Source organism: Papaver somniferum, chromosome 4, assembly GCF_003573695.1.
Source record: "Papaver somniferum cultivar HN1 chromosome 4, ASM357369v1, whole genome shotgun sequence".
In the NCBI taxonomy this organism is placed as follows: Eukaryota; Viridiplantae; Streptophyta; class Magnoliopsida; order Ranunculales; family Papaveraceae; genus Papaver; species Papaver somniferum.
This window is the reverse complement of record NC_039361.1, coordinates 6,245,785-6,267,849: the sequence shown is the minus strand read 5'-3', so window position 1 is coordinate 6,267,849 and position 22,065 is coordinate 6,245,785. Positions and strand designations below refer to the sequence as shown.

Genomic DNA, 22,065 nt, shown 5'->3' with positions numbered 1-22,065 from the left:
AACAAACTATCTAACCAAAAGTAAAACTATTTTCTGTCTTTGAGGACCCGGTTGCACTTAGCATGTGCAACAAGCCTTTAAACCCCTAGGTGTCCCTAGTGGACGGGTTATAGTCTCGTGACGGCTTACAAGAAGTATACCCACAAAACCTGCTCCAACTTCAAAGCATTCCAGATTCCCAAGCATCCAAAGAGCTATGAGGACATAGAGTTTCTACATGCTAGTAATAAGAAGTTAGAAATACTAAAGAACATATTCTAATTCTTAAATGTGGAGTTTTAAATAATCACACCATAATGAGAGAACGCGTGTTTGAGAGCGATCAATAATCATTTCGCCTCGACTTCTGCCTCACTTAAAAGGATTTGATGATAATTTCACTCAATAAGATGGATTTTTTATGGGTCTCACATGTGTGTAGGTAGGAATGAAGAGAGAAATCCTACACACGTTGAATGGTGGGAAGGAAACCTTCCGAATTATTTTTGTAGACCCCACAAAATCGTGGGAAATAAAAGACTTTTTCTGATGATCTCTAAGAAAGGAAATCAACCACTATAGCAAGGATGGGAGTACTTACCACCTTCACATCGGATCGACAGTAATGATAGCACCACTCTCACAGCATCCAATAGAAACGTCTTCGGATCGTCTTCTTTGTCTTCGGCTTTGGCTTCAACTGTTGATGATAAGCCTTGAACTTCATATAACTTTGACAATTTGTAACTTTTTTTCTCTATTTCTATGTTGCTTGAAACTTCTTTATAGATTTTTCTTCCTCGTGGCTTTATAGATGAAATAAATCCTAAATGCAAATCTTTTTGTATATATTTTTTTTTGTATATATATTTCCTTTTTATTTTTCTGTTTCCCTCTTTTTTTTTTTTGATAAAAAGATTGCAACTACAATAAAAATAGAATAAAATAAACATGGTCATGAAAGAAGTACTGTACCACTTGAATTTACACAACTTGTAATGTCTTAGTATCATAACTTCAATAACTCTCATATTTTGTTTTTCTTTGCTTTTGTAAATAAGTCTTCCACTTGGATATAGAGTTATGCTCATTGTATTGTAAGTCTTCAACATGTATGTAAAATATGCTCATTATATGTTACTTCACTTGGATATGAAATTTTTTCTTCCTTGTATTGTTGCTTGTAAACGTTAAACGTCTTCAAATTTCCTTGTAGATTTTGATGTCGCTCCGCTTGTTTATGATGATGTGTTTCTATGGACCTGTTGTTGGCGAGAGAGAGAATGGTGCTAACTGTAAAATCAAACTACAAGAAGGTGGTTTTCATCTGTAGATGTCACCCTCATGATTGACAAAATTAGCACTCAAGAGATCAAAATAGTGCTGAAAATGGTGTGAAATTGGGTAGCTCACCATTCTACCCCGAATTAACGTACGGTGACACACACTCAAAACAAAGCTTTTTAGTCAACTACAAAGAATTTAAGGTTTGGTGCCTCTATTGATATGAAAATAGGTAGTCTCCACTAATGATTGATCAGTAACTCTAATAATGCATTTCCCTCAGCTCCTCATTTGCCACCGCCATGATTAAATCCATTATTCAACACTCTAACAAGTAAGAAACCCGAACGTAGTTCCCTAATACTTCCAAGTTTAGTTATGTCAGTCAGAAATCTCTATGTAAACATACCTAGAAGTATGCTAGTGACTCTAAAATCTCTACAATTCCAGTAACAACTTGGAACCTCCCCATAAACTAATAATCTGAAAATCTGGTAGTCCCCTTAGAAAACAATCTGCAATTCCAGTAACAACTTCACACAATTATTAGCATAAGGTATAGATAATGAAACTGTTACTTTATTGAAGCTTCCCCAACACTTAGTTCTTTCTACATTTGGAAGTGGATATAGAACAAAGAATTCGGGGACTTTAAAAGGTTCCTCTCGGTGAACCTGCACATTGCTAGAATCAAAAACATCAAGTGGTGGGTAATTAGAAATAAAATAATTCTTTAATCTTTTAGAAGCACAAATACTCATCCCTAAATGATGTGAATCAAAAGATTTAGAAATATGCAAAGGATTAGACAAACCTTCCACAATCTCTTTTATTACAGGATCCTCATCATTCTTAAAGAATTGCAAAGAATTATTTACCTTATGTGTATCGTGGTCCTCTATCAAACTCTTTAGCCATTCTTCGTCAGTTTCTGCTTTGACTAAAATCTCATCATCATTATATTCCTTGGCAAGTCCAATTGGGTCTTCCACTACTTCAATCAATTTGGTTTCATTCTCAATCGCAATCTCGTCAACAACCTCGTCATCGGATTCAGAATCATCTCATAGAAAGTCTAGTTCATTGGTGCAACGCCTAAAATCCTCGTTTGAGTACAATATGCCATTTATAACAATGGTTATGTCATTTGCATTCTCCTCCTTTTAAATAGGCGAGTGATCGTTATAATGATCCAGAGTTGGAGTAACTTTACCATTATTACAAGGAATTTCCAAAGGTTTCTCATCTTCATCAGAATCTTCCTCATAATCGTCCATATCGAAACGACGTTCAAATTCCAATTTTATGGCCTTGTTAATTTCATCAAGAGTCTTTTGTGATGCACCGGCTTCTTATAGTTGCTCGTGTTGCTTAAAAAGTTTTCTAATATTGACGCGTTTTGTGCCATCTTTATGCTCAATGGAGTTTCTAGATTGTATCTCTTATTTAAGTTCAGGAAAAGCACAATAAAGAGGAGTATGTCTTGATTTGGTATCATATGTTTTTAGTTCCAAACTCTCTGTCATCTGCACATTACTAGAAAACAACTGATTAGAAGTATAGCTATCCTTCCATCCTCGTGATTGTTCACTTACATGCCCATCATAATGTTGTTGACATGTATGAGAATATCCATAAGGTTCCGTGAGATATTGATCGCAACCAAAAATTTAGTTTTGATTATACCGAAAGGATCGTTGGTAGTTATCATATGAATGAGATTAAAAACCATATTGACTAGTGCTAAATTGATCACCACTATGATATGATTGATTTTGTACACCGTACATGTTATTTCCAAATGGAAACATGACGATGATACAAAATTGTAAGAATTAAAATTAACAAAACCTAAGCCTAAAAATAAAAATAAAAATAATGCACACAAATCGTTTAAATAATTTTTTCCCGTTCAAGACGGGCTATGAATACTATCAACTCACCGTGAACACAATATAAAAATAAAATCAAGAAGCAAAATAATAATTAAAAAAAAGAACAACTAAAGTACTTAAAAAAAAGAATAACAACTAAAACTAAAAGAAAAAATAAATTAAAGAAAAATCTAAAAACAAAAGTACTAAATAAAATTACTAAAAGAAAATAAAACAACTAAAAGCTACCGACTGCTCCCCGGCAGCGGCGCTAAAATTTGGTGCCCGTTGTTAACGCAACAAATTAATTACACCTTTCCACACAATTAACTGGTAATATAATGACAAGGAGTTCGTTCCCACGAAGAGCAGAGAGTTTCTAGTTGTTGAAAAGTAACTGAAAGGGGGGTTTTTAGATTTTAATAAAAGTAACTAATAAAACGAAAATAATAAATATTGGTCTAAATTAATAAGGAGAAAGATGACTAGGGAATCGTTCGCCGTCACTAAACCGAAGCCTAATTAAATGCAAATTTATTTCTTGTTGAACTTATATTGTTACCAACCGTAGAACAACAATAAGCTCTGCTATCCCCCGGATTCCTACTGTCACTGGATACAGAAGTGCTCGATTACCATATTCTATCCAACCAACCCACCAAGAATAAGCTCTCAAGGTGTAACTTAGTTGAATGCTTTACACTTGTGAATCAGGTTGATCCCAGCATCAGACGCATAATCTCGGTCTGCTTACTAGTGTTATCCCTTACACACAATTGCTTAACAAAATCCCCTCTGTCAGCTCTTGCGATTTATTACTGTGTAAAGAGTTGATATGACAATTACACGTATCACACAACCCTAAACTAGCAGAAGAAATATTGATTGGTTAATTTAATTGATCATTTTAAATAACCCCTCAATATTCTTAGACATTAAAATAAAGATAATCAACAATAAAATAAAACTTGAAATAAACGTGACTAAAGAAAATAATGCTTCATTGTTCAGGATATTGAAATCATCCTTAATCAATTAAAAAATTAGCTACTCATAATTAAAAAATACTAACAAATAAATAGAGAATAAGGAATTAAAGTGAAACTAAAAACAAAAGCCCGCAACAAAAGCCACGAGCTCTGTCTGCTCTCGCTACACTGGTAAAAGATTAAGTGAAGAAGTAGTGAAGGAAGAAGTTGTTCTCCTCCTTGGAAATTAATCCAAAAAAAAAGGTTTTTCTGGTTATCCTCCAAAGAGGAGGTGGTGTCCAAGATACTGATATTTTACCTGGCGTTTTTAGGGGCCACTCAAAAGGATTTAGGGGCCAACAATAAAACAAAAAAGGTCACCCAAAGGGAAAATGTAGCCAGCCCTTATCTCGCGTAATTCGTAATGGCGAAATTACCCTTATATATTCGGAGGATATGATAACATTGTTACCCTCCGAATGAAATCGGAAGCCAAAATATTTCCCATACTTCCGATTGTAGTCGGTGCAGTATTTCTTGGTTCGTGTTTTGGATTCAGCGTTAATCGGGAGTTAAATATATTACAAAACCTACCGATTATAAGTTGCCTCAAATTCAAATTTTGAAAGCTACCATAATCGGTAGATATGCTAAATCCAATACCTACCGATTATTGGTTTCTCCACATTCAACTTTCGTCAAATTAGCCGTTGGAGTTTTTGGGGAAAACAGAAAGAGCCGTTGGACCCTAAACCTATATGAAGAAACTCATATCTATCACCCCAATTGCACCAAACTCTTTCCTCTCTTCAGTTTTAATTTTCATAACAAAAAACATGGATATTTCTTTTGCCGAAGAAGAAGATTGTGCTATTTATAGAGCGTGGGTTGTGGTAACTGCTCATGATCGTGTTCACAAGCTCCACAAATCGGAATCCGAAGAGCAGATATGGAACCGTATATTAATGGTATTTGAGGCCTTAGATGGTAATCGAATTCGAAGATCATCCAATGACATTAAGATGAGAAAGAATACGCTCGATAAGGAGATTGACAAACTTGAAGATGAGGAACGGTTTGTTAGGAACGCTTTTCCTTGGTGGACGTATGAAAAACGAGTAAGTATCTCTGTAACTCCAATTCACATTAACAAAAGTTAGTACTAACTTGTTACTCATTCGTAATTTCAGAGAAATCTTGCGGATCGCCGGTATGTGGACCTCTACGGGAAACGATTTGAACATGAAGGATGCTACAAAATCAAGAGGGACAATTTCTATGGTCACTGGAAGTTATGATCTGTTTTAATACTTTTATGGTCAATTAGGAGTATGGATTTAGGTGCTTTTGACGAAATTGTAAGGTTAAGGCCGTTTGAACTTTATGTAATGGATGTAATCGGAGTATTATTAATATAAAAACTAGCCGATTATACGAAATCGGTAGATTATTTTGTTAAACAACCTACCGATTGTAATATTCGGTTATTTATGAGTCAACTTTCTTTCCGATTATGGTGTTGTTTGGTTCCAGGAAACAGTTTTTTTTGAACTTGTGATATTCGGAGGATAGGTTTTTTGTAAAGTTCCGAATGTACGATGGCCCAAAAATCAGAATTTGGAAAAACTTATACTTTTCAAATTTTGTCTTTGAAATAATCGGAAGTTAAATTAGTTACCAAAACTTCCGAATATGGGATGTCTAACCTTCAATATTGGCCCTTGGAACCACCTGGAGCCATGGCGTGGTTTGTTTTGAACTTGTGATATTCGGAGGATAGGTTTTTTGTAAAGTTCCGAATGTACGATGGCCCAAAAATCAGAATTTGGAAAAACTTATACTTTTCAAATTTTGTCTTTGAAATAATCGGAAGTTAAATTAGTTACCAAAACTTCCGAATATGGGCTGTCTAACCTTCAATATTGGCCCTTGGAACCACCTGGAGCCATGGCGTGGTTTGTTTTGAACTTGTGATATTCGGAGGATAGGTTTTTTTAAAGTTCCGAATGTACGATGGCCCAAAAATCAGAATTTGGAAAAACTTATACTTTTCAAATTTTGTCTTTGAAATAATCGGAAGTTAAATTAGTTACCAAAACTTCCGAATATGGGTGTCTAACCTTCAATATTGGCCCTTGGAACCACCTGGAGCCATGGCGTGGTTTGTTTTGAACTTGTGATATTCGGAGGATAGGTTTTTTAAAGTTCCGAATGTACGATGGCCCAAAAATCAGAATTTGGAAAAACTTATACTTTTCAAATTTTGTCTTTGAAATAATCGGAAGTTAAATTAGTTACCAAAACTTCCGAATATACCACACAAATCATTGTCATTTGAACTTGTCTAACTTAGTTACCCAAACAAATTTCCGAATGTACAACAAAAATCATTGTCATTTATCTGCTCTTCTTTACTTTACGACCGTGACTACCTCCCAGTCCTGCACGACCACGGGTTTGAGCACCTTCAGTTGGAGCAGCTTCAGTTGGAGCAGCTTCAGCGCTCGATGAAGCTCGAGTTCTTTTACCCGTCTTTGATACTGCCACCTTGGGCTGCCTCTTCGTGACTTTCTCCCCAAACTGGGCAGCATAATCTTCGTTATCCATATTATCAACTAGATCTCTAGCCTCTTTGATCTTCTCAGCTGGCATGGGATCTCCGCTCTTCAAGCATGCAGTTAACATTTTGGAAACACGCTTGAACCTATTCACCTGTTTTTTATACGTAATGACATAACATCAAACGGTAATTACCTAAGATTTATAGGAATAATATAAAATGAACAAAAATATAAGAACACGCACCAGTCTATCATAACCAGCTGGTTTGTCTTTGATGATACAATTATAACTTGAACCCGCCGCAGTAGTGTTGGATTTGATTTCACGGATAACCAAAGGATGTGATACCTTGTTATACCAACTCATATAGTCTGGAGAATTTTCATCACCTCGGTGGTTCGTCTACCAGTGTCGATAATGAAGTCATTCCTCTCCCAGTTATCAAGAACAGTAGGTGGGCCTGTGTGAACAATCGTGAGATTATCACCACTAGAAGAGCACAACTCCAACTCCAATTTGTAGTAATCCCCCATTTTCTCCAGAGGTTTGTTGTATATACCCGTGTTGTCGCATCACCCTAGAGGGGTTATACATCACATATCCTGTGGGGTGCCACAATGGTCCAAAATAAAGGGACAAGTCCGACCGAACATTTATATGCCCACTGATCGATCTTCCTTGTATGGATCAAAGCATACGTCCGAGGCCTTCAATTGGTCCAAAATCTCCCTCATGCGAATCAACTGCTGCTCTTTGTCCTAGAACGGTTGTCTTCAAATATATACTTTGTTCCTCTAGGAGTACCTTTGCACCACCCCGGGTTCTCTCCGGCCAACTTCAGGATAGGGAAGTGGTCATAGATCCATGCCTATATACATAAGAAACCAAGTTTTAGTAAATAGATTGTGTATATTCGGTAGTAATTTCCAAACATAATTTCCGATTATATATAATCGGAAAAAACTGAGTACCTATCCCCGAATACCAAACATTCGGAAATTAGATGGATCATTTCCTACCGAATATGCGTCATTTGGAGTTCAGTAACCTATAGTTTTTCTGGCCTGTATATTCGTAGTAATATCAAATTTTCCGATTATATAATCGGAAATACAATAAGTACCTAGCCACCGAATAACAAACATTCGGAAAATAAGATGGATCAATTCCTACCGAATATGCGTCCTTTGGAGTTCAGTAACCTCTAGTTTTTCTGGCCTGTATATTCGGTTAATATCAAAAACATATTTCCGATTATATAATCGGAAATAAAACTAAGTACCTAGCCACCGAATAACAAACATTCGGAAAAAGATGGATCAATTCCTACCGAATATGCGTCTTTGGAGTTATGAATATGCGTCCTTTGGAGTTATGAATATGCATCATATGTATTGTCTACCGAATAACTATAGAGTGAGTTATAGAGTTAAAGAAAAAACCTGCAATAGAGCCACGTTCCCAACTTGGCAGGTTCCTAGCCTCGACCCTTTCTCAACTCTTCCATCAAGAATGCTAGGCATGCCGTGCCCCAAGAATAGTCACCGACTTCATGGAGAGGATCCAAAAGTTGTATAAGGTTGGCGTCGATCCGGTTGCCAGAAGTATTGGGGAATATGACACATCCCAATACACAAGGAGATATGCAGTGGCAGCGTGGTTCACTTGCTCATCAGTTAACGTTCCATTCTTTTCCTTCTCCAAGGTGCCTCGAAATATTCATCAAAGCTGTAATGTTGATCTGTCTTGTTCTTAACTGCATGCCTCCTAAACTCTGTGTTGTTGTCTCTTCATCCCAACCTAAGCACTTGTTAGTTAGAGAATAAAGTTGTGCCCAACTTAACTGCTTTGTGTAGTTAAACTTCACAGCTGTGCCTTGGTCGGGAAGGTTAAGAATCTGCACAACATCATCCGGGGTGATCGTCATCTCCCCAAACGGCATATGGAAAGTATCGGTCTCAGGATACATTCTCTCCACGAACGCCGATATGGCCACACGATCATGTTCCAACAATGAATTCTCGGCGGCATTAGCTAACCCCGAGTTGGCAACAATTGTCTTGAACCTTTCACATTCACCGGATAAAGGCCACGCAAGCATTTTTGTTGGTGCGGCGGTAGGTTTGAGTAGACGGACCGCATCTTGATGATCCTATTAAAGTACATAAAAAAATCCTTAATACAAGTATTACGATATAACACATAGACAATACATTAATAAAAAATAGTAATTTTATTACCTCGGTTTCATATATTTCTCTGGCCCATGAGTCTTTGTATCCAAATAGCAATTTTCCTCCATCCGCTGGTAGTCCAAGGATTGTGCCTGCTGGAATACCCTTCTTCTTCAAGTGCTGAGGGACAAGATGTGATGCTTTCTTAGCAATATCCTTCCTTACAACATCTTTTCCTTTTTTGGCTTTTTGGGTACCACTTGGTTGTCCTTCTTCTTCTACTCTTGCCACTGGATCAACTGGTTCAACACTTGGTCCTGCACTTTGTTGAGCGGCTTGTTCAACACTTGGTCGCACCCCTTGTTCACTGCCTTGTTGTTCAACAGTTGGTTGCACTCCTTGTTGACTGCTTTGTTCTTGTTCGCTTTGTTGAGCACCTGAATTATCTTTGGCACTCCTTTCCCTCCTAGCACTAGCTGTCACTTTCTTCCTCCCTTCTCGACTTTGTCTAAACAACAAAGAAAGGAACAATATTTACAAACTATACAATCGGAAGACAAAGTATGGAAATATAACCCGAATGTACACATTCGGACGTAAGAAGACACATATTGTTCCCGAATACAAAACAATCGGAAGCTAACTAAACATATTTGCAACCGAATATACATCAATTGGAGTTCAGAAGCTGTAAATTTTTCATCCTACACAATCGGAAGAAAAAGTGCACCTCTATAACCCGAATGTACAAATTCGGAAGTAAGAAGACACATATTTTTTCCGAATGAAAAACAATCGGAATATAACTAAACAGTTTACAACCGAATATTCATCAACTGGAGTTCAGAAACTCTAAAATTTTATCCTACACAATCGGAGGTATAAAACATTATATTGTCTTCCGAATAAATACTGGCCCCAAAATGGGATTTTTCCTATATCATAAATTTTGAGATTTTTTCAATATATACATTCGGTAGTGAGTGTTCTTCCGAATACTTTGTGTCTACTTAAATATATTCGGTAGCCAAAAAATTCATTAAACTACCGATTATTAGCAGTTTGTATCCAGGAAGATATGGCCACCAATATTCGGCAGATAATCATCAAATCTTTCTCCCGAATACTGTCGATGTTCTTGAAAAATGAAGAACACGACTACATTCGGAAGTAAATGAGCATGCATATCGTCCGAATCTGGATAAATAACCGAAAACCCTAGAAATTTTTTTTCTCGATTCGACGAATTAAAGCGAAATAAACCCCAAAAATGATAGATTCTTACCTAATTGGGGCCATTTGAAGTTGACGAAGTGTTTGAGTCTCGGAATCGCCACCACCGACTACATTGCCGGGTACTTCTTCTTCGCGTTCTTCTTCATTTGCAGCAAGAATTTCTTTATTTCTTGCTAAAATTCCAATGTTTGGATCGATACCCCGAGCAACATTTTTGGTTCTAGGTCTGTGGGTTTCATTTCTCTTATCCATTGTTTTATAATCGAATCGACGATGTTTTGATTTTACGATTCGCGGCGATGTTTCGGTTGAACGAGGAAATTTTTTTTTTCTTCCACAATCGGAAGATAATATGAAACTGGAAGAAGAAGAGTTGAAATGAGTAGAATTGTTTTTGATTTGGTTTTTATACAGTTTTACCAGAAGGGCATTTATGTAACTTCAATATCATATAGGGTACCCCTTAACTAAAGTCTTTGACTGGGTATAAAATGATGGCCCCTATATCCTTTGGGGTGGCCCCTAAAAACGCCAGGATATTTTACATCACTATTTATAGCCTCCAAACCGACCAAACTCTTCCACCGTTCCACAAAACCCGCAGTGTAAAAGGATTAAAAATCCTAGCCACCCCTCTCTCTTCCTCCGATGCAAAGTTCACAAGTGATAGAAAAACGTAGGTCAAATAGAGTTACGACACGTAGCTTGGAGGTATATCTTGTGTACAAAAGCATTGTTGTCTTTTCACGGCAAGGGAGAAACGAGTCCAAATCAGTTAGTAAGACCAAATGACTCTGCTACGGTGCTGCATGGAATAACTTAACAAACTGAACACAAGTTACGATTAGCTCACTCTTCAACGGGACCCTGACGTAGCTACATGTCTTTTTCTGATGCTGGTCACACATTCAATTAGATGATCCTTGTTACACCAAATCTTCACCTTCAAAAGCTGCAACTGAGACAAGTCAGGGCTTGTCTCTTCCGGTCGGCTCCACCACACTTCTTCTTTTCTTCTACAGCAGCGTGTCTTGGCCATGGGCCCCACTCGAGTTTTGTATGCGCCAATCAGTAGATTCAGTACTCCTCTTTCCCTGAATCACCGATCCATCTTCATTCCTTGTCTTTGTTCTTCATTCATTCTCCCATTGAAGACGTCCTTCCTCGTTCATGTAGATACCCCAAAATGGAGTAACAGAACACAACAAGCTGCGCCCCTCCAGCAGAAACTCCCGTCGATCGCTGCTTCTCAGAAGATCATTGTCAGTGCTCGGAGTGGCAGCAACAATAGTTCATTGCCAAACTTCATCGTCTTTGTGACTTTCTCGAACAACATCCACTCCATCAATAATGGCGGCAAGCCATAATCATCATTCACCATCGACTGACGTTGATTCTCTTCTCGACTGCACCATCCTCGAGTTCTTCTTTTCCCATCACGTTCAACTGCCATCAATTCACAACATCCCTTTTCCTCACTCCCCTGCCATGATCATCATCCCGAGCTCCAATGGTAGCAACATCTCCCTGAACTTCATATCGAGCTCCATCATCACTGATAATGGTAGCAGCAGCATTAATCACGATATTGGCAGCACCAGCATAACCGAATCTCTGAATTGAAACTCGTCACCAAGCTCGGTTCAATCGCAGCAACCAATAATCCATTTTCCAAACTCGAGTATGACTGACTTAGCGAAATCAGGCTAGTACCCATGCTTTCTATCATCCCCAGGAACCTAATGATGTGTTCAAATTTGAATATCATTTTTGATCAAATCCATCACCATCGTGATCATCATGATGAACACCATTAAGAACAGCTCATGTTCTTCATGTTCATAATAAGGATGAAGAAGAGGTGCTCTGAGTAATTAATAAGGTGCCTTTAATATTATTCGTATTTTGGCAGCCCCCTATTGTAAAAGACTTGACTGCCTCTAGGAGTTGCTTTGAGCTTGACTTCCCCTTAACAGGAAGATGTCCCTTAACGTTCGGTTGGGGTGCCAATAGCACTTACCTTAGAAAATGACCGATTTGCTCCTTTTTAGTGTTCCGAGTTCTTTTTTTGCTCATAACTTCTTCATACGAACTCCGAATGACTCTTTTCTTTTGTCATTGTCTTTGCCTTCTCGTCCTCTACAAGTTTCAGTTTGTCTTTGGCCCTTCTTCATTTATAACTAGCTTTTTTTATTACACAATTAAGTACAAATTCACTTTTTTATACAAGCAATTACCAAAACATTCTCTTTAAGTCTCAAATGGAATTTTGTGGATAATGGGATTTTGTTGCAGGCCGATGACAAGTTAATCATATATGACCCAAACAGCGAAAGATGTAGAAAACTGACAGACTGTGAATCTAACAAGGACGCAGTTAACTACGTGACCAGCCTTGTCTCACTCAACTCTGGTAAATATTTTAAGCAAAGGACGACCAAGAAGAGGAAACGATGGACCATGGAGAACCTTACAAGTGGTAATGTTTCTTAAGCACTTCATATGTTTTATCATATCTAATGTATCAGAAAATTAGAATTGAAATCTTTTTCATCGTGTTAATTGGTAGAATTTCAGTTGGCCTTTCATATATTTCAGTTGGTAGAATTTCAGTTCGGTTGGGGTGCCAATAGCACTTCCCTTAGAAAATGACCATTTTGCTCCTTTTTAGTCTCCTGAGTTCTTCTTTTGCTCATAACTTCTTCGTACGAACTCCGAATGACTCCGTTCTTTCGTCATTGTCTTTGCCTTCTCGTCCTCTGCAAGTTTCACTTTGTCTTTGACCCTTCTTCACTTGTAGATAGCTTTTTTTATTGCACAATTAAGTGCAAATTCACTTCTTTTTGGATGATTCATCTAATAAAACACAAATCAGAGAAAACAAGCGTAATATACAAGAATACAAGCAATTACTAGCATGGAATTGACATTAAAATCATGTGAATTATGCACTTATCATGGTGTGACAGAAATGAAGTGAGTTTAATCCAATTTATAGGTTTTGGAAATATACACGTTGGAATTATGGCCGTTGGAGATATGAACGTTGGAGATTTTGTATCTCACGCCCGCGTTGATAGGAAAAACGCGCGTTTATAGGTCCAACGGCCGAGTTTATTAGTTCAACGCCCGAGTTTTTTCTTTCAACTCCAACGTTTGTCTCAAGAACGCGCGCTTAGTTATCTAACGCCCAGTGCTTTACCATAGTGAAAAAATCAGCTTGGCCATCCACTTGGCTCAACAAAAAAATGGATTTGGCCATTGCGATAAGAATTTCCCTTGCCCATTTACAAAAGTTGGGAGAGGAATTTGATAACCAAGAAGAGCAAACAAAGACGTTGGAGATTTTGTATCTCACGCTCGCGTTGATAGGAAAAACGCGCGTTTATAGGTCCGACGGCCGAGTTTATTAGTTGAACGTCCGAGTTTTTTCTTTAAACTCCAGCGTTTGTCTCAAGAGCACGCGCTTAGTTATCTAATTCCCACTGCTTTACCATAGTGAAAAAATCAGTTTGATCATCCACTTGACTCAACAAAAAAATGGATTTGGCCATTGCCATAAGAATTGCCGTTGCCCAAACCAGGAAGACAATCCACCCGGCTTCTAGCGAATTAGTAGTATATCTTTCTTTTCTAATGCATTTTCTCTCCTATCTCCCATTACCCACGAGGTCACAGGTTCAAAACCTATTTCTACCGTTCTTTTTCTAAACCTAAACCCCGAACTCTTTTTCCTTTTCTCTTCTCTGCAACAAAAAAGGAGAAAGAAGCGGCAAAACGATGTCGATATCAATTTCAAGTGCTCCGGAAGACATCTCTCAAGAGATCTTATTGAGGTTACCAGTGAAATCTCTTCTGAGATCCAAATCCATCAGTAAGTATTTCAATTTCTTAATCCGCAGCTCTAATTTCATCAAGAAACACCTTAATCATAGCATCCAAAAAAACAATGTCACATTTATTTTCCCAAACTATGATCTCAGGGAAACTCAATTCATTTCATTAAACCCTTTATTAGATTCTCCATCTGCTAAACCTGATGGGTTTGTGACAAATTCTAGACATTTCTCATTCATAAAATCGGGTTGGAAAATTGATTATTTCTGTGGTTCATCTAATGGCTTGTTATGCGTATGCTGTATTAATACTCGTGTCAGTGAAGATTTAGATGAGGTAGGTTGTTGCCTTAGTGATGATGATGATATCAAAGAGGAACAGATTTTTGTTTTGAATCCGTCGACTAGGGAGTTTAAGAAAATACTGGTTCCGCGAAGAGTGTGTAATAGAGGGATAATGCTAAGAAGTTTATTTTGGTTTGATTATGATTGTAAGATTGATGATTATAAGGTTGTTAGAGTTGTGGATTTTGGTGGAAGTGGGAAGGAGAGTTTTGAGGTTGAGGTCTATACGTTGGGGTCGGATTCGTGGAAAAGAATTGGAAATGTATCTTACAAATTTGAGAAGCATCATGGGGTGCTGGTTAGTGGTGCTCTGCATTGGTTTGCTGTTTCCTCCGTGCAACAATTGAAAGTACTGGTCTCTCTTGATATTGTTAATGAGAGGTTTGTAGAGGTCTTACTGCCGAAAGAGCGTTTGACATACCCAGAAGAACCTTTGGAGGATGTTAAGTATGTGAAAAATGTGGGGGAGCTGGGAGGGCGTCTTTGTTTGCTTTTTCATGTGTTTGGTGTTCGGGTTGATTTGTGGGTGATGCAAGAATATGGAGTAAGAGATTCCTGGACTAAAAGCTTCACGATAATCGACGAGAGTATTACCAAAACATGCTCTTTGAGTCTGAAATGGAATTTTGTGGATAATAGGATTTTGTTGCAGGCTGATGACAAGTTAATCTTATATGACCCAAAGAGCGAAAGATGCAGAAAACTGACAGACTGCGAATCTAATAAGGATGCAGTTAACTATGTGACCAGCCTTGTCTCACTTAACTCTGGTAGATATTTTAAGCAAAGGAAGACCAAGAAGAGGAAGCGATGGACCATGGAGAACCTTACAAGTGGTAATGTTTCTAAAGCACTTCATATGTTTTCATATCTAATGTATCAGAAAATTAGAACTGTGTTAATTGGTGGAAGTTCAGTTGGCCTTTTATATCTAACTTCCCCCCCCCCCCCCCCCCCCCCCCCCCAATCATCTATGCAGAATAGTTATAGCAAGTCTAGGGCAGACGTTATTTGAACTTTATGTCACTATTATTGGTATTTAGGATGTCAGATGTGTGGCTTATCGTTAGGCATCGAAAAGCATAGCGTGTAGGTTTTTTGTATAAATGTGTGTCTGAAGTTATTAGTCTCAGAGTCCTCCAAGTCGTTGATGCTAACATAAAGATTTCCTGGAGGATGACACGCGATTTTATAACTCTAGGTCTTCCTTTCTTACGGAACTAAAACTTTTCGTAGAAAAGATTCTCTAGTTGTTTGTTCGTCTACTGTTATACAAAGAAATTGACTAAAACCCCAAATTAGCTTATAGGTTTCTTTGTTACTTTGGTGTAATATATGCCTAATAATTTTATTTTCTGCTTTGATGAAAAATAGAAGAAGCTTTACTGTTAAACATGCTTCATGATTGATCCCCCTTTCATTTTGTATGAAAGACTTAAGTAGTTATGTTCTGAACGAAGAACTGTATGTAAATGTTGTCATCACCGGCTAGCAGTATATTCAGTTAGGACTTTAGTATGCTTCTACACCTTTGCACATCACATTTGATTTCCATACTGCCTCAAATCTTCTGTTACCCAGCAGTTTGCTGGTATGTTCTTGTGGCAATGGTTCACACCTTTAACTGCAGTAGTTGAACTTGCAGATGAAATTATGGAGTTAATGATCGACCGAGATGCTCTTCGTGATGATTATTACTGACGGAAGATTCTGATTGTGGAGGTAATGGGATCATTGGCACAGGACCACCTACAGCCCAGGTCTTGCTTTTATGGATTTTGGTGTCTTCCCATCCTTGTCATTCTGGACAACACAGGTGTCCAGAGGAAAGGTGTTCTGAATATTGATACCAACTACGGGACCATGAAGCTCCTAGAAACGTTTCTGAATTTTGTTGATAGGTAAAAAATCTTATTTTATACAGGATGCAGCATATGGTTATTTCCTTTACTAGAATTGCGAGGTTCTTTTTCAAGTAAACGATGTTATTTTCTTTCTGAAGAATGTTATGTTCTTTTCTAGCAAGTCTGGGCTACCTTGTCTGTCATGCTCGATGATCCCTGGATACACCCAGCATAAATCTTAGTAATCAGTTTAAAGAAAGAAAAAATATTAGCAGCTAGTACTTGACTGCAAATGCTCTGGAGATAAATTCTTTGATACATAAAAAATAATGTAAAGCATTCAACTTACTGAAGGCAATGTAACTCAGCCACATTACCACTCTTCATCATTCTTTACTCGTCCTTGATGTGACTTTCGCTATTCATCATTGTAAATGATGGGTAGAATTCAGATTCCTTAGTTCTGTAATTTGGAAGGCATTCCCAGTAAAACTGTAGAAGGGTTTTAGTTCTTTAAAGTTTAGACTTTGAACGCACATTTGGGGGCAGTAAAATTCAATTTTCTTATGATTTTTCGTGTTATTTTAAAATCTACATAATGTCTTTATATTATTGACCAAAAAGCTGGAATAGCTCAGCTGGTTAGAGCGTGTGGCTGTTAACCACAAGGTCACAGGTTCAATCCCTGTTTCTAGCGTTTTCTTTTTTTTTTTAAGCCAATTTTCTATATGTATTTAAAAAGAATTTTGCTGCGATGGAATGGAATTTCGGGCATGTAGGTCAATTTGACTCTACATGAACTCACTGGCTAAGAGATTGCGTTTTAGAAATAGAAACCACGACATGCCATTGATGCCAACTGCACATATTCTATAATTTGTTTCCCCAGAAGCTTCCTTAGGCTGTTTCCAACTCCTTGTGGGAAGCGCAATTGCTAAATTCAGAACTGTCTAAAACTCTTCTATAAATACAACTCCAATACCTAGAATTCATGTACACAAATCTTCAGTAGCTTTTCTGTTCTCTTTCGATGGCTACGGACACTATGGAGATAATTGCTGTCAACTGTTCTAATTCTAGTTCCACTGTTGAAAGACTCCCCATAGAATACCGAATGTACGTAAATAGGTATCCTACAGACTCAAATTCAAATCCATGGTATAGAATTCATCTGAATGTTGAGAAAGCACGCGCCGACATGACAGGAAATATACAGTTTACTGACGAATTTGATTCCGAAGATTTGGAACTTGATTACTCTTCTACGGCAGAGAAGATCAAACTTGAGATTGCAAATCTGCTACATAGGTTTGGGATTATGGATGTGGATTATGTTGAAGGCATCAGTGAGAGGTTATCTGTTGATGCTGCAGCGGAACTGCGACAAACAGAAATTGGTGTTTCGTTACGTATTATAGATTACGTTTGTATTTCTCGTAGACTTGAGAGAATGCGTGACGTACAGGCAGAAGATGAAGTTTGTTGCGCAATATGTACAGAGGGAGTCGTCGGAGAAGATGAAGTGACCAAACTTCCGTGTTCTCATATATTACACGCACACTGTCTTGCGAGATGGTTACGGGAAAAAAAATCCTGCCCGTTGTGCCGTATGTACTTCACTTGATAGTTTTCAACGATGAAAATCGAAGCTCCAAAAAGTTGGCATAAAAACAGTTATAGTTCGAATTTGATTTTAGTTCTAATTTAATTTGTCTTAAATCTGTAATCTTTGTGAAAAATTAATAAAGCATCGGTAAAATTTTGGTTGCAGAAAATTGTGGTTATAGATGATTCTGTAATTGACATAGGTTTCAGTTGCAAAGACAAAGTAACTAATGCTGTGTAACACAACTGCATCTGCTCAGGCTCAGCTACCCTTAACTAAGACTATTCGTCAATATTTCATGTTACTTATTTGCTTGCAATATTTCCAGTACAGAAAACAAAAAAAGAATTAACAACTTAAAACTTTAACGCGCTATATATACAAGACTACACCACCACTTTATAATCTCTGAGTTTCATCCGTTGTTCTTTTCGATTCATTCTCTGCATCTCTAACAACCCTCCACCAACTTATCATCTCAAGTTTCATTCCCTTACTTGTTAGCCTAACGGCCCTAACCAGAGCAGGAATTGGCTAACAAATAATAGTAATAACAAGATGATACAAGTATATCAGTTTTCACCAACATCCCAAAGCAGCTAGCTAGCATATCTTGAGAGCAGAGATCTAACATTAATACAAGTACACAAATAAATTAGAGTATGATGTTACCAACATAGTGTTCTTCTGAGAATTGGTTGGGTGATGCTTTAGTTTAGTGGTAGTAAACAGAGACTTGTGGTGCATTAGTTCAAAAACAAGGATACGTAGCATTCTAATAGAGGTATTTCATTGACTTTTAATACATGTAATTAGTGCCGACTACCTACTGCTACATTTTCTTTTGGAAGGTAAGCACTAAGCGATGACTTTAGAATTTACTACTTGTCACATCCCACTCATTCACTTAATAGAGCAATTAAAATTTGAAATGATTTCATTAAACATATTAATTAGTTTTTTTTTTTTTTTTTTGAAGGAATGAGGGGCTTCAAAGAACCCCTAAGATTAATTTATTAAACTACCTCATTCAAATTGAGGTTTGAAGAATTACATCGAAGAGGTGGTAGATAGGCACACCTTCTTGTTTCATCATTATACATTTGGTACCATCCGAAAAATTGTATAATGTAATTTACATAAAACCAAATAACATGGAAGAGACTAACAAAGGTTTTGATCCTACAAGTGAGAGTAATGAGGCTCCAAAGAATATCTTGATCATTCCCCATACCGGCTTGTTGACCACTGATTGTATCCCCCAGAATTGTCACATCATTAAGATTAAGATTTTTCTTCAATTGAAATTCCAAGGCACATACCTTTGTCTCATCCTCCAGAGAAGAGGTTGTATCAAAATCAATCTGTTATCCCATTTGTTTTACCAAAAAAACCTGAATATTCTTCATGAAAAACCAAAAAAGATTTCGTACAACATGACACATCTTCTGTATTCTTCCTTCCACTGATTTGGATATATGAGGTTCTTGAGACAAGTTTAGAAGAAAAAATTTGTTGTAACAATTCCATATGTTGATTATATTACCAAATCCCATTAAAAAGCCTCATGGCTTATGATAAACCGCCTAATAATCTTAATAGAAGAACATACGACATATAATAACCATTGAAATTAAACAAAGAAAACAAAAACCTAATGGGATGCAATATTTTTATTTAAAAAGAAAAAAAAACTAATTATTATTTCCTAGATTTCCTCAGTAGATCTGAAATCTCAGACCAAATCCGAGTAAATCTGGATTAAGGAAGAAGATAATGAAGAAAAACTAGGAGAGAAAATTTAGGATCTTTTTAGAAAAATAATTTCCACTGATGATTATTCGTATTGGAATCGAGCAATAATTTCTCAACGAGAATAATCGAGTGGTTAGCGGACATCTCGTTAGATTCCAGTCATAAATTTAGACCACAAAAAGAAATTCTTATTAAAAAAATCATGTCCGTTGAATGTGACACAAAAACATTTTTTTTTCAGAAACAGTCTTTCAAAGTTTTCGAGTCCAATTTTGTGCACACTCCCTTGAAGAGTGTGCACGTAGCAAATAAATTTACAAAAAGCCTCGATAAACCGCCCCAAAATCTACCAAAAAAACCGTCAAGACACAAAATATGCGGGCCCTCACTAGGTGGAAAATGGGGTTTTTATGACTCACATCCTCGACCCTAAATGGCGGTCAATCGACCTTGAAGCGGTCAAAACGGTCCTATTTATGATTATTGTTGTGATAGAATACGAATTGATGTGTTTGGTACCATTGTAGAGTTCAAATTTGAGTTCAAATTTTGATTTCATTCTTTTTATTGAGATTTTCAGTTTTTTGCATCTTCTTGATTGGATTCTGATGTATTATATACTATATTCATGGCTTGAATGATTGCTGGTGGATTTGTTGTTGGTGGTGAAGTATGTTGGTGTTGTTAGCAGCGGTGTTTGGAGGTGGTGCTGCTGCTGCTACTGCTACAAGGTGGTGGTGGTTGTCTCTTAATAATTACAAGGTATGAAAACAATATGTACTTCTTAAGCTTAAAAATATAAGATTCACACTTACTGATTCAACTTTATGGTATGGTTATCTGATGACTTATTGTTTTCTAGGTTGAATATGTTAAAGTTCAAAGGAATAACTCAACTGAAACGACTCAAATTCTTTTTCTGAGAATAGATAAGGCTGTCACTGAATCATATGTGCTGATAGAATTATTACCTCCTTGTGCATACTAAACTTTGTGGAGAGCACTTCATTTTTCTTCCCAATATTTGTTTGTTAGCTCAATTCTGGTTCGTTTCCCCATCTTTCTCATTTCTTGACCTTCTTGACATCAATTAGTTGTTTTAAGCAGTGACATAAAAAGTATTAAAACCAATGTTTATGTGTTAGTTGTCAATAAGTTCTGACCTTCCCTTAAAGGCAGGGAAGATTAGGAAACAAGGGATGTCAATCAACCTTGTTAGTAAGACTAATTGTTCTGTGTTTAGTTTGTTGCCTGCAACTCTGCCTTCCTTAAAAAGTTCTACACCACTAACTACTTCTAAATCTGAGAACAGGACCATCCATCCTCCTATATTGTCCTGTTATGGCCATTATGATTCAAAATATTATCGTGTTTTTCTTTTGTTGGAGTAGATCTAAGGAATAAAATCTAACATTCCAAACTACTGGTTTTCTTTTGTTCTGTAGCCCTGCATTGTCAAGATGTACTATTCATTTTGAAGGTACTTGCTTACTTGGTTTGGTCTCAACCTTTTCCTAAGTAGTTCCTTGTGTGTGTGTGTTTATGTCAGGGACAAATAGACTGGATCGTTGTGTTGTTTACTTTTCAGGTAGTTAAGCTTTTAAGCAAGTAGAGAGGTGGACACGTCGATCTGTGGTTTTTGAGGAGGCTGCAACGAAGAAAGCTGAATTCACAGCCAAGAGAGCTAAGCAAGTGGAGAGGCGGACACGTCGATCTGTGGTTTTTTCTATGTAGTATGTTAACTTGTTTGTGTAGCAGAGGCCATAAAAGAGGATTTTTTGATTAACTGTGTGTTACACTATATTTGTTCTAGGCTTCAAATTGCAGTATTATTGTTTATTGATCACTAAAGAATATTGCAGTTTCTTTTCTTAGTTATCTTTGTGGAAACATTTTTCATCTACTTTTAGTAATGTACATTTAAAGTGAAAATTTTGTTAATGATGTTATTTATGAATTTGTTGCCTGCTACAGGTAGTACATTTTAGCTGGAAGGAGGACTCCCCTGAAAGTTGGCGTGGATATCTTCACGAAGTGATGCAACCTTCTTATATCATTTTGTACGTTATGAATTTAATTGTGATGATACTCTCAACTTGATCGGATAATTAGCTGTTTTTCACTGTCATGTGTAAATATTCTGAATAGCCAATTGAAATAGTGGGTTTTAGGTAGCAAACTTGAGGATTGTTGAAATAGAATCTACTCCTCCTGGCACAAAGGAGTTAATGCTTCATCAGCTGACTAATTCTCAAAATTTGCTCTGAATTCCCATTGTTACTAATCAAAAATGGATATTGCATTGCATTCGTAGTTGTAGTGCTGATTGATTACAGGGATAAGGTACAAATTTATATCATTTGGTACTTGAATACCATTTTTGCAGGTTCACGCCATTCTCCTGGATTCTGCTTGCTCTGGTTCTGGAACTGCTGTTGACAGATCGGATTATGTTGAGCTTCATTCTCTTATTTTTTTCATTTTCCCCGACATGTTCTCGAGTCTAATACAGTTGATAATTGATGATATGATCAGCTCAAGTTGTTGATGTTGCTGATGTTGCTGACACTCTAAGGGTTAGAAAACTTGCTTCTTTCCAACG

The 22,065-nt window shown here is 37.1% G+C and overlaps 1 protein-coding gene and 1 non-coding gene across 2 annotated transcripts; both read left to right on the top strand.

Annotated features, from left to right (window-relative positions):
• The first annotated feature begins 13,775 nt into the window (after positions 1-13,775).
• Positions 13,776-16,279, top strand: LOC113273472 (F-box protein CPR1-like). The gene is made up of 2 exons (XM_026523178.1): positions 13,776-15,094; positions 15,904-16,279. The coding sequence occupies exons 1-2, from the start codon at positions 13,858-13,860 to the stop codon at positions 15,957-15,959; spliced, it is 1,293 nt and encodes a 430-aa protein (XP_026378963.1). The 5' UTR covers positions 13,776-13,857; the 3' UTR covers positions 15,960-16,279.
• Positions 16,280-16,725: 446 nt separating this feature from the next.
• On the top strand, positions 16,726-16,799 carry TRNAN-GUU. Its single transcript has one exon. It is a non-coding gene; the product is annotated as a tRNA-Asn (tRNA).
• Positions 16,800-22,065: the final 5,266 nt, after the last annotated feature.